We start from the raw sequence: 12,847 nt of genomic DNA on the forward strand, positions 1-12,847 counted from the left end.
CTCCCGGCCTCTCCCATCAATCCGGCAGGAACGCCACAGACTGCATATCGGGCACCCCCTTGCAGCGATAGGCTCCCAGGGTAGTGGCTTCACCTGTACTGCTAAGGTCAGCTTCTCCCTCAGGCTGGTCTTTTCGCCTTGGAGGAGTTTTATATCCACTTCCAGTTTGGTTTGCTGATCAGTCACTTGTTGCAAGAGGAGCGCTCGGTCTGTCTCCACGTCAGATTTAATAATGCTCAGCTTCCCTCGATAGTCTTGCTCTAGATCTCTGCAACAGACAAGCGTCCCTGCTCAGTGTCCAGCAGAAAGCCACCATGGGCAAGTGACTGTGAAGACTGAGATTTCCCAAAGGCTCTTACGTGACTTGGGAGCACAATTCTCTCAGGCTTTCAATGCACTTGTGCTCCCAAGTCACATAGATGCTGTGGCAAGTCCCACCCTCGGCATTGTCTTAGATTTTAAGGCCAGAAGGGACAATTAGGTCATCTAGTCTGACGTCCTGTAGTGCAGAAACCCTCACTCAGTTACCTGGCACTGAGCCCAATAACTTGGGTTGGACTAAAGTGTCTCTTCTGAAAAAGAGAATTGTCCCAGGGTTCGCAGGGTCCCTGAGTCCCAGGCCACTCCTTATCCAAACCCGCATCTTGTCTTTCAAATGGTCACTTCCCCCTGCTCTCATCCACTAATAACTGGCTCCAAAATGTGTGTGTGTGTGAGTGAGAGAATTCTGGGGTGGGTGGGTGGGTGCGTGTGTGTATGTGTGAGATATATATATATATAAAAAAACAGGACAGGAAGAAAATGGCTAGCTACATGGAAAATGAGTCGAATTTTATTTTCAAGTTTGAAAAAAAACCAAAACAACCAATTAAAGCGTTATTAGAGCATCACTTCTGCTCCTCCTCAGATAGGGAACTCACTCTGATACAGGAGTGAAAATACCTATATTTCCCTTCAAATACCAAAGGCTGGTGGGTCTTGCCCACATGCTCAGCGTCATTGATCGCCATATTTGGGGTTGGGAAGGAATTTTCACCCAGGTCACATTACCAGAGACCCTGGGGGGTTTTCACCTTCCTCTGCAGCATGGGTCACTTGCAGGTTTAAACTAGTGTAAATGGTGGATTCTCTGCAACTTGAAGTCTTTAAACCATGGTTTGTGGGCATCAGTACCTCAGCCAGAGGTTATGGTCTATTACAGGAGTGGGTGGGGAAGGTTCTGTAGCCTGCGATGTGCAGGAGGTCAGCCTAGATGATCATGATGGTCCCTTCTGGCCTTAAAGTCTATAAAGGGGAAGTGCTCAAACTCTTGTGAGTTTTTGGTCAATATCAGTCACATTGCTGGGAACTTATTCAAATCTTCGTAGCCTAATGGCAGCATTCGACTTGACAATGGGGCTGCACACCATGCATACCGTAAGACAGGCAGGTTACTTGCTAATGCTGAAATCCGTGAGCACCAGACCCACACCTGGTGTAAATGGGCAAAGCTCCGCTGAAGTGAGTGGATCAGTGGAGCTGCACCCAGGTCACACAGACAGAGAATCTGGCTGTCTGTGTACCAATCCACAGGAGACATTGTATACTGGCACACAGGCTGCTCTCCCATACTTCAGTTTGCTCTCATGGTGGTGCTCCATGGCCTCATGATGATCATCCACTTCCTTAACGAGCTGCAGGTTTAGTTTCTCCGCCTTCTCCAAGTCCAGCCTTGCCTTGTCTCGCTCCCTGGAGACCTGCTCCACCTGGGCCCTGCAAGGACAGGCAGATGATGCTGACAGTATGACAAAGGGCTTCCCGGCGTCCGGAGAGAAGCACCCCCTCAGAGGAGCCCACGAGTGCCCACACACAGTTACGTCCGGCACACGTCTCACCTGGCCTGAGACCAAAACAAATAAGAGCCTTTGTCGGCTCTAGTACAGAGACCCCGCCAAGCAGGGCAGGGAAGAGCAGACGCCTTACTCTAGGTAGTTCAGCTCATGTTTGTAGGAAGCAAAGGCCGCATGCTGGACTCCACTCTTGGAAACCATCAGCTCGTTGTCAAAGGCCACAGCCAGCTCCGCCAGGCTCACTTTCTCCTCCAGGCTGAAATCCAGACTCTGCAAAAATCCAAGAACAGCCCCCTGAAGTTCTCTCTCTCAGGTACGCAATGCCTCCCACCCCCTCATTACCAGAGCACCTGAGCGCCTCGCAACCTAAAATAGCACTTCCCCTGTGTTCACCGATGGGGAGCAGAGACACTAAGTGACTTGCCCCAGGTCACACAAAGTGTCTGCAGGAGAGAAAGGAATTGGCTCTCTCAAGTCCCAGGTTAGCATACTAACCACTGAGCCATCCTTCCTCTCCTACGTGTACACAGCGGATACCGCAGAGCAGGTCTGACAGAGAACATTTACTGAATAGCGCTTGCTGTGCACTAGATCACTGGCTCAAGAACCCAGCCCTGTAGACGCCGGGACCCGGCCTCCTCATCACGAACCGGGCAAAGGCTGACGTTTATTTGGAACACGAACAGCAGCAGGAGGTTGCTGTTGTTCACAACCCCAATCATCGTCAGGTTGCTCAAAGCAGCACGAGAAATATGCGATGCGGAACGGATCATAGCCCAGGACAGGCAGTCCTAAAACCGAACAATGTCTGCCCACATTTCAGCAAATCATGAGCAACTGGACAAGGGAATAGAAAAGAGAGCTTTGCACATTTTTATTATTGCTATTACATTACTTGTTTTGTGGCTGTGGCTAGAAGGCACGGACCAGGATCCCACTGTGCCAGGCACTGTACAAACACAAAACAGAGCAACAGTCCCTGTCCCAAGATGCTGATAATCTAAGTACAAGACAAGAGACACCGATAGTAGTGACTCCTACGGTAATGTTTTAAGCTGAATTACTTGCCTCTCTGTTGGAGTGAGACAGGGATGGTGATATAGGACAGGGAACAAGAAATTACATCTCAAAGTGTTATGCCCCTGAGTACAGACCGTGCCCCTCGGTTCCCAGGCTGGCGGCCCATCATAAGGAAGTGCTCAGATAGTTACCCCTTGGCTACAGATGATAGAAATCCCCATGCAAATCTGGCATCTGCCATCCCTCCTCCATTCCCCATAAGCAGGAAGCTAGAGGGCTCGCAGTAACACGGAAAAGCAATTCTAAAATCAATCAATAAAGTAATCTGTAAAACCTTGAGAATCTCCTTGCAGTTTTCAACTCCTTCCTGGGCCCAGATGGAGAGGATCTGTGCAGGACTCGCAAAGCCGCTGCCGTCATTGATGCAGGAGAAGGGACGCAGACACTCGTAGCTGGACAGTAACAACGGAGGAGCAATTCTAAGCCCATTCTCCTCGGAAGCCTGGAAATCAACTGAGATGAGTCAGCTGAGCAAGGCATTTTGAGGCATCGAGAACACACACTTCAGTCCTACAAACAGACTGCTGGCATGTAATAAATACTGGAGAAGACGGAAACACTCTGAGCTGGGAAGCAGCAGGATCTAGGCACTCGGAGCCAGGAAGCCCCGAGTTCAATCCCAGTGCTGCCGTAACATTGATACAGAATCTTGGGCAAACCACCTAGGCTCAAATTCTCCAGAACGCCCTCCCCTTCTGGGTTTGCCGATTCCTGAACGCTCAGCTTTGGACACCAAGAGCTTGAATTTTGGAGCTGTGGATGCTCAGCATGTCTCAATGAACTCTGGGGGAGCTGGGGCTGCTCTGCATCTCTTGGAAGTCACGTGGAGGGATCTGAAGCTGGGCACCCAACCTTACAAAATTAGAGGCCACTTTTGAAATTCTGGCCCTTAGCTGTGTGTATGTCAGTTCCCCAGATGTAGCAGAGCATCACGATACCGACCTGCACCACAAAGTCTTGGGCAGAATCAGTTGGGTCTGTTTGGCAGAGCACTTTGGAAGTGTCAGTCGCTAGATAAAGTGGAACTCGTTTGGTGTGGGGGTGATGGAACAACCCCAAAACTAGGTTCAGATCCTGATGGGTCAACCCAGCCCCCTGCACATGTGAGGCAGACAAATTAAGCTCAGTGCAATTTACTCCAAGGACTGGATTCTGATAGCCAGGACGTCCCTGCAGAGCCGAGAACATCTTGCGGTAAGCTACAAAGAGCGTGGCTAAAAGGGCACACCTAGGGCCAGATTCTGATACTCTTACTCCTGCTGAGTAGTGCCTCACTCCTCAGGCCGTCCCCTGAAATCCCCAGTGAAATCCTCAGCCGAAAGATCTCATGGCCTATTTGGAAAGAGTAATGGTTTCCTCCGGTCTCCTTCCCCCACGGTTACGTAGTGGGCCCGTTGACTGTCTCCAGACTAGAAGTAGCTGCATTGTAGTGCTACGGTTAGTTTCTGAGCACTTGGAGATCCTTGGGAATGAAAAGCACCGAGTGTCAAATATTTATTGCTATTATAGTAAGAAAACATTGATTACGCCGATTTCCATGCACCAGCGAGATGGTCTCCCAAGGAGGTTACGCCCGTAGCACACGGAGACGCACTGATCTAGTTGGAACAGCAACAGCAGGGAAGTTGCAGCATGGGCCGCGCAAGCACGCCGGGTCCCGTGGGTTTGTACGCAAAAAGCTTCACGGCCGCTATTACCGGAATCAAGGCTAGCGCGGGTGTGCCCACAGGTGCTGCAGTCACACCTCGGATTGCGGTGTAGACATGTCCAGAGTCAACACAAGGGCGGGGCGGCCCACAGTCCTGAAGCTGACGTTATAATTGGAGCAGTATTTCTTCATTCCAGCGGCATAGGGTTTCCCTCCGCTCTCCGCTCAGACAGGAGGCAGTTACATGAGCCTCTCACTGTGTCCACACTGCAAGCGACAATGTGACTGTGGCCCAGGCAGGCATAGGGTGAGTAACAACAGCACAAGGACGCACCAGCAGAGAGACTGCAGCGTGGCCTAGCAATTCGAGTACGCATCCGGGGTCTCCGGCGGGCTAGTAGGCCGCGTCTGCACGAAGCACCCCTGGCGCCGGCGTGGAGTATCTGGGCAGCTACGCAGGCCCAGCGCTGGTAGCTGGGCCCCCCAGGGAGGAGGTGTTTTTAGACTGCTGGGAGAGCAGCAGCACGTTGGCGTTGCCCGTGCAGACTAGCCCCTAGAGATCTCTGAAGAGCCAAGCATCAGCAAAACCCAGCAACTGCAAAGGGCCTCTTCGATGCTGAACGAAAGCTGCATTCCTTGGCCCAGGACCAGCCTCTTTAGCAGCTGGGAACAAAGCTCGACAGCACGAACTACCTGAAAATCCAGACTCCTCTCACAGCAGTGAAAGCGCTGGTGTGCCAGGGGAAGCAAGAGATTGTGCGTGTGAGAGAGACTGTACCAGCCACCCACTGACTTAACTAGGCCATAAACAACATGTGGATCCCTCAGCTCACAGACTGCTCCCATGACAGGTAGGAGGAGAACAGCGCTACTGAAATACACAGACAGCACAGTTAAAACTCACACGGAGTCTGGACACTCGGGAGCGACGTTCCAACACCAGCCCTAGCCCTGCCATGCCGTGCAGCGTGTGTGTTTTTAGGGCACGCCCTTCGGGGCAGTGATTTAGTTAGACATGTGGGGATGCACAGCGGGAACTGTGCTCCGCCCGGGTTGGTGCACAAAGGTGGGGCGTGAAGGGGGTGCCAGACGCCGCCCTTCCCATCATCACCAGGCTGGACACAACCTGTCCTGATGCTCAGGAGGCCTGAGGCTGTTACACTCGGGCCCCGTGATGTCAGTCTGGCAGTGTAAGAGGCCTTAAAGCCCCATCTCCAGAATGCACCCTCGCAGAGGACTGCCCCACCTGGTGCAGAACTGGCATAAGGGCTCTGTGCCAGCCCCACTCCCAGCCTGCAGCACAAGGGACATGTCAGCAGGGGACACCTGAGTGAGGGCACAGCCAGAACAGGAAGGGGTGTGGCTGGAGTGCACACGGCTCTGGCTAGCTCTGCTTCCCAGGGACCAGGAGGAGCTGTAAGCAGTAAAACATCAGTCAGGGTGCCCCTCTTTGCAGGGGAGAGGGGCAAATCCTTCTACACTGGTAGCTGAGCCTCCCTGGGAATTCTGCTCAGAAAGCATCTGACGCAGAGCACTGTGTTTTGTCAGGCACTAGAATGTGCTTGATCCAGACCCCAGGGAAGTCAATGGGAGTCTTTCCACTGGCTCCCAGGCTCTTTAGCCAGGCCTGACATTCGGAGTTATATCCAGGACTCTTGGGAGTCCTGCCTCGGACTCACCTGGTGATCTGGCAGCTGTCTGGGCTGTTTGACAGGCGTGGAAAAAACAGGAAAAGAAACAGGCCCATGGCTGGACAAGCCAAGCTCGAACTCCTGAAAGCTCACCCTGCCATCTCCATCTCTGTCCAGCCTACGAAATAAATCTTCTAGTTCCTGCAGAAAACCATTGGGGGAAAATGTTAGCAGAAACATCAGCCACATGCAAGATCCCAGACTCATTCACTGGAAACCAACATCTTTAAAAAAAAAAAAGTTCCCTATTGTTTTTACATAACGAACAGAATCGACAGTAAACAAGAATGAACCCTTCCACCTCTCCACACCAAAAGAGAAACTCCAGTAAATACAAAGGCATGTAGTGACTCCATGTAGATACACGCAGTCCACATCAGTTGCTCCAATTAGGGATAAAAACAATACACACCAGACACAGGTCATCGCACTGTATTTACAAATGCACTTGGGGAATGCGAGCTCAGCTCTGCAAACCAGCTACTTCACCGAACTAAGACTAGAACCTAGATTTCCCAACTTCCAGTGCTTTAGCTACAATCCCCATGTAGCCACTGGGCTGGGACAACTGTAGGTTGATTCCATTTCATATTAGTTTATATACCCAGGAGAGAGAAGAATTTGTGACAATGTGGTATTGACTTCATCGGGTGTCCATGCGCATGCAGGGGTCTGCCGGTGTGGACCACACTGCAGGACTGGGGCTGAACTGAGCAGAGGGTGCACTGTTAATTGGCTAATTAAACAGTCTTTTCCCACAGATGTAAATGGATGTAAATGTATCAGACTATGCAGAAGTGTCAGGCCAAGTTCACACCACAAACTTACCTTAGCGTAACTACGTCACTCAGGGATTGAAAAATCCTGTCGACAGAGCTACCACTGCTCGTGCAAAGGACTTACCTACGCCAACGAGAGAAGTTCTCCCGGGAGTTAGTAGTGTCTTCCCTAAAGTGCTACCCTGGTGCACCTGCGTCACTGCAGCACTGTATGAGTAGACATGCCCTGTGTGCCACAAGGCTGGCTAGAAATCAGTACTGAATTCAGGTTTTGGGTTCAAAGAGGCTACTGTTAATTGCTTCATACATATTACAGACCAGATCCTCAGCTAGTCAAGACAGCTCCGCCGAGGTGAATGGAGCTGCACTGACTGACACCAGCTAAGGATCTGGCTATGTTCTTGAAGCATATTTGCAAGCGTCTGAAGACGTCACGATTTATTTCTGAAAGCCATTTACCCTGACTATGTGCTTTTACTAACCAGGTTGCCTTCCCAATGGACTCATTTCCATGCCACCCCCAACTCACCTCCTGCTCCAGCTCTTTGAGCCCAATATTCTTACAGACCGTCGCCAGCTCGCACTTGCTGAGGTAGCCGGTGTTCCCTATATCCAGTTCTTCCCAGATGCCCCGAATCTGACCCTCTGTCATATCAAAGCAAGGGCTGTCTGTCTGCCGGGGGCTGTCAAATAGGTCAGGATTCCAGGTGCTCGTTTGGCCTAAAATTATTAACCATGTATCAGTTACACTAACAGAGAGATACTACTGTTCCTAATGAGCACGTGGGGCCCACCAGGAAGAGCTCACTACAGGTCTGACTCAACTCCCACTGTACTCAACGGGAGCGTCTCCCCTGACATCAATGGGAGCTAGACGGGGCCCTCTAAGTACTGTTCCATGGCACTATTTTAAAACCTCAATTTTTGGCAAAGAAAAGCTTCGTCCTTAGGACCCTATATTCTAAAGATCAGGTGTGTTTATAGGGAGAGCATTTATTTTTTAGAACCTACAAATTTCTTATCAGGGATCTTAAATCAGATGCTTTTGATTCAACTCCAAACTTTGCCAAAGAAAATTCTCTGGCCGCAGATCACATGTATTGTTGGGAGCACCAAAGATATTGAAGCTAAAAGGTGATTGGGATTAAATTTTGGATTAGACTAGAAAGGTGTCATAACCTTAATTAGAGAGATCCTCATTTCTCATCGATTCTGGGCTCCCCAATTAAATAGCAGGAGTTCATCTTGGATATTTTTAGAAGATTAATAGGGCAGCTGTAGGAAGAATTGAAGCCTGGCAAAGCTCACTGCACTTCAGATCACCACAGCATCACCTCGAACAGAGTTGTGTCTACAAGGAAAGTACGATGTTCGTCTTTTCTAAACCAATGCTGCAAAAAGGAGCCCCCCCAACAGATCTTCCTGAGGGACGGGAATAAAACGTAGGGTCAGCTCTTCAGCTGGCATAACTGGATTTCTAGTCACAAAGGCTCTGGGCCATAAACATTCAGAAAGCCTGTTAACCCCAAAAGCATTTTACACAGAGGAGCACTGATTTTCTACCTTGTGCCGGGAACATTTCATTCTGTGGTTCTTTAGCACTTTCCACTTCTTCATCTGATTTAAGGCTCTGCAGAAACAATGTATGAACAGGATTAAGTATCACAGAGAAATTCTGGTGGGTGGAATAATGGTTTGTGATTTAGGGTAAGTGAAAAGGGCTGACATGAGTCATCAGAGACTGTCAACCATTTTAATCCCTATTATCAAATACAAAATGATCGTTCATCTTATTTTTAGCTGTACATTTAATATGCAAAGTCTTGATTATAATTTATCTGTAACATCATAATTCCACAACCCTACACATTCACCAAAGAAAGATGAGGTTATTAACTCACTGTTTTGTGTTACTTATCCAGTAATAAAGGATGTTACACTGACCAGTTCTACAACCTCTGGACAAGATTATCAAGAGCAACTAGTAATTTTGGGACTCAATTATTGGGAGCGCATTTCAAGAGACATTAAAGACAAGTCTGATTTTCAGAAGGACTGAGCACCAGATCTCTGAAGAGCCAGCCCTATATTATTTGTCTTCCCTAGGTGCTTATATGGCCCCATCACTACAGCATCCAGCCTTTAATGTGTTTATCCTCATCACCCTGGGGCAGGGTAACGATCCTCCTTGTATGGATGGGAACTGAGGCACAGAGAGGGTAAGTGCCTGGCCCAAGGTCACACCAGGAGTCTGCAACAGAGCTGGGAATTGAACCTGGGTCTCCCAAGTCCCAGCAGCACGTAACCACTGGGCAACTCTTCGTCTGTTATGTTAAGGTGCCCTGGGACGGGTTCACAAACGACTGGTCACTTGGTTCCCGTGGGGTAAGACAGAGGGGAACACACAGGGGCATTTTAAAAGAAAGTAGTGTTCGATGAATGCTCTTTGAAAAGCCGTCAATCGTTTTTTCCCTACACACAAGCCAGTCTCTGCTGATCTGTCTTTCTTTTTTTTTTAAACTTAAAAAAATTGTTAAGGCAACTTACAAGAATGGCAGATGTAACAGTGGGACATGAAGAATGTAACAACAAAGAACAAAACCATTCTGCTAAAAGGAAATCAGACACCAGAGCAAAACAACTAAGCAAAGGGCCCTGAGTCTGCCCCCAGCAGGGCTCGGGGAGGGAGAGGCACTGTGTGCAGGGATCCACCCATGCAGGGCAGCCTGCAGGACTGGGGCCAAGCCATGGAGCTGCATTTTTGGACCAGCAGGGGAGCTGCTCTGCCCACTCAGCCATGGGGGAGAGTAACATTTGTTTTCTCTCAAAATAGTTTTCTGTCCAAGGATGAATTTGTTCACGTTCTCCTTGCCCTGTATTTTTATTTTAAGAGAGAACGGTCTCGTGAAGCAGCATGTTCTAAGCAGCATGATATAAGCAATCTACATTTCTTTTCTTAGACTCTGTTTATATTTTCTTTAAAAATAATGCATCCAGTTGACTCATCATCTGTTTTTCATTAACCAGAGCTCTCCCTGGAGACCGCACAAGCAATGACAACCCGCATTCTCAACCCCATGCCGATCCTCCTGTCCCACAAAGAGGGGCAAAGCTACTGTCCATTAAATGGGTTTTGAAGCACAACGTCCATAGGGGGGTCCTAGGTGCGATAGTTTAACTCACTTAGAACCCCCGTTAATAGCTCTTACAGAGTGGCCTGCTTGAATTGTTATTTGTATCACAGAAGCACCTTCAGGGCACCATTGGAGTAGGTAGGTAGCGAGAGACAGCCTTTGCCCCGAACAGCTGACATCCTACAGGGACAGGAGAGGGGCGGGAGGGAAAACGGAGGCCCTGAGAGTGGAAGGGACCTGAGCCCCACTCCAGTGCCCTGTGACTTCTATGGACGTGGGGTAGGGCGCAGCGAGGCAGCCAAGTTGGAATGTCCCTGACTTTTGTCCATTATCTTTCCAGCTGGGGCACTTCATGAATCGAGTAAATGTTTTTCCAATAAATTTTATTTCCTTCCATTTAATTCATTGTACAAAAGGGGGAATCTCTTCCCACAGGGGTAACCAGAATTTGGTAACCATAGGGGTGACCAAAACCAGGGGTACGGTACTGCTGTCTGGCTGCAGGCTCTGGGGGACAGGGACCGTGTGCAGACTCTGCCATGCACAATAGGCTCCCAGGATGCCCCACCAATGTCCAAATGGCACCTGTATCAACTCTGCCTGGTACCTGTGGTACCTGTGCAGCTTTGTAATCCATGCCCAGTGCAGATCGGCACTTCTTAAGGATTGTCACAGGTAACCATTCAGAACAGGTTAGACCACCATGAATGCAGCCTTCTGTTTAAACATTACTTGCAATCAAGCAAGAAGGCTGAGTTAAATCTGGCCAGCCTGCTCCAAGGAGCAGGGGAATGAGTCATTCCTACCTCCGCACTCTCCAGAGATGCCGAGCGTCTCAGCTGACTTTTCACACTGGCTTTAACTTGCTGATCTTGTAAATACTTGGTGGTTTCCACCTCGGTTTCTTGGAGCTCTGGCTTCGTCCAGCGGCCATACCACTTAGCCCCATTCACGTACTTGGGCTTGACATCATCTGGGACAGCTAGGTGGGAAAAAATCAATCTCAGTCTGGGACACACAGATGTCTAGACAAATTTCTTTTCAAACTCTGCTGCTTATTTAAAACCAAAAAAGACTGTGCTGCTCAGACTGAGAATACAGAGAGCTCCTAGCACAGTGACTTTCACTGCGGAACTACAGCATTGCTCCCTTGCTCTCTCTAAAGGCCAAATAGCTTTCTATTTGGACACACAAATCACAGACCCACAGAGAGAACGGCCAGTCTGAAGAGTGACTCACTCTGCCCTCTCCCGCATTAGGATTCACACGCGTACCAAGTAAACAGAAAGAGTTCCCCTTTTCCGCTCTTATTTAAGCAGCAATGAGGTTTGAGTAATGGTGTCCCTGATCACATCATCATGTGCAGGGACCAAACCTGGGACCTCAGGATCTTAAAACAGGCGTCTATTGCCTGAGCCAAAGGACCACTTGTTGTCACATAAGCAGGTAGCAAACTCAAACCTCGGTACATGGTGTGACCAGAGGCAGCCACGGTGCAGGGCGCGCAAGAAGCAAATTGTAGCGGCTGATATTTGCTGAACTCCAGCCGTGCTTGCGTGCTGCAGTATTCTAGCTTTCTGGCCCGCACTTAGCCCTCACCACTGCGCGCCCAAAAGCTTCACAATGGTTTTTTTTGGACAGCACCCGGCGAGGTAGGGAAGGACAGTCCCCACCTGTCAAAAGGAGAAGTGAAGCACAGGGTAGATTAAGTGACTGGCCCAAGGTCATGCAGGAAGTTTGGGGCAGAGCTGGGAACTGAAGCCTATCTCCCCAGTTCTGTGCCCTACCCCTGAGGCCATTCTCCCGGCCCTATTACAAGAGTATTCCAGTGTTTGAAGGATCAAGTGATCCAGAGATTCGCAGGCCCGAAGGGACCAATGTGACCATCTAGTCTGACCTTCTGTCTAACTAACACAGGCCAGACAACTGCCCCCAGCGATTCCTGCCTCCAGCCCACCGCTTCTAGACATAACCTTTTCCCCCATTCTAAACAATCCTAGCTATAATGCGCTGGTTGGGAGAGCATCAAAGCTCATGTCCTGCTGTGCTCCACCAGTCTCACACACCGTGGGCCCGTTGCCCACTGTACAAGTGTATGGGACGGTGTACGTCCAGTCCTGCCTCAATGAGACAAAATGAGGAATAGCTGGGCATGCTATTGTGACACGTACAGCTAAAGCTGTGAATCTTCCGTTACCCTGCTGCATCCCTGGCCACCCCAGAAAGGACACACCTGGGCAGGTGGCCAGTTACCAACAGAGGCTATTTGTCTGGAAAAGCCCAATACTGAAGCTATGAGTGGGATTTAACAATCCTGAATTAACCCTTTTGTTGCTAGCCCTCACTTTGCTGAAGTTGTCAAGTCACTCAGTGCAAAATTCACACCCCACCCGGCCACAAAGCATAACAAACAATTAAAAAATTGCCTATCTTAGGTACTGATCTGGTCCCATTGCCTCTGTCTTGGGCACTGGTGCAACCTCTACTAGGCTGCTGTGGCATCCATAATTCAAGAAGGATGCTGATAAATTGGAGAGAGTTCAGAGGAGAGCCCTGACAACAATTATAAGGCATGTTTTCCAATCTTTTAGTGAAAGACTCAAGAAGCTCAATCTACTTGGCTTATCAAAGACAGAAGTTAGGGGTGACATGATCATTCAGATCCCACCTGGGGATCAGAAATTGG

The 12,847-nt window shown here is 49.5% G+C and overlaps 1 protein-coding gene across 1 annotated transcript in view; it reads right to left on the reverse strand.

Annotated features, from left to right (window-relative positions):
- Positions 1 to 12,847, reverse strand: part of NINL (ninein like) — a 72,366-nt gene that overhangs the window by 28,984 nt on the left and 30,535 nt on the right. The window contains exons 4-11 of the mRNA XM_077814266.1: positions 10,968 to 11,143; positions 8,591 to 8,657; positions 7,557 to 7,747; positions 6,237 to 6,389; positions 3,184 to 3,351; positions 1,963 to 2,099; positions 1,612 to 1,752; positions 94 to 268 (exon numbers count right to left, since the gene is read on the reverse strand). Coding sequence (XP_077670392.1) covers positions 94 to 268; positions 1,612 to 1,752; positions 1,963 to 2,099; positions 3,184 to 3,351; positions 6,237 to 6,389; positions 7,557 to 7,747; positions 8,591 to 8,657; positions 10,968 to 11,143 — 1,208 coding nt within the window. The remainder of the gene's footprint in view (positions 1 to 93; positions 269 to 1,611; positions 1,753 to 1,962; positions 2,100 to 3,183; positions 3,352 to 6,236; positions 6,390 to 7,556; positions 7,748 to 8,590; positions 8,658 to 10,967; positions 11,144 to 12,847) is intronic.

The sequence above is a fragment of the Eretmochelys imbricata genome, chromosome 3 (genome assembly GCF_965152235.1).
Source record: "Eretmochelys imbricata isolate rEreImb1 chromosome 3, rEreImb1.hap1, whole genome shotgun sequence".
In the NCBI taxonomy this organism is placed as follows: Eukaryota; Metazoa; Chordata; order Testudines; family Cheloniidae; genus Eretmochelys; species Eretmochelys imbricata.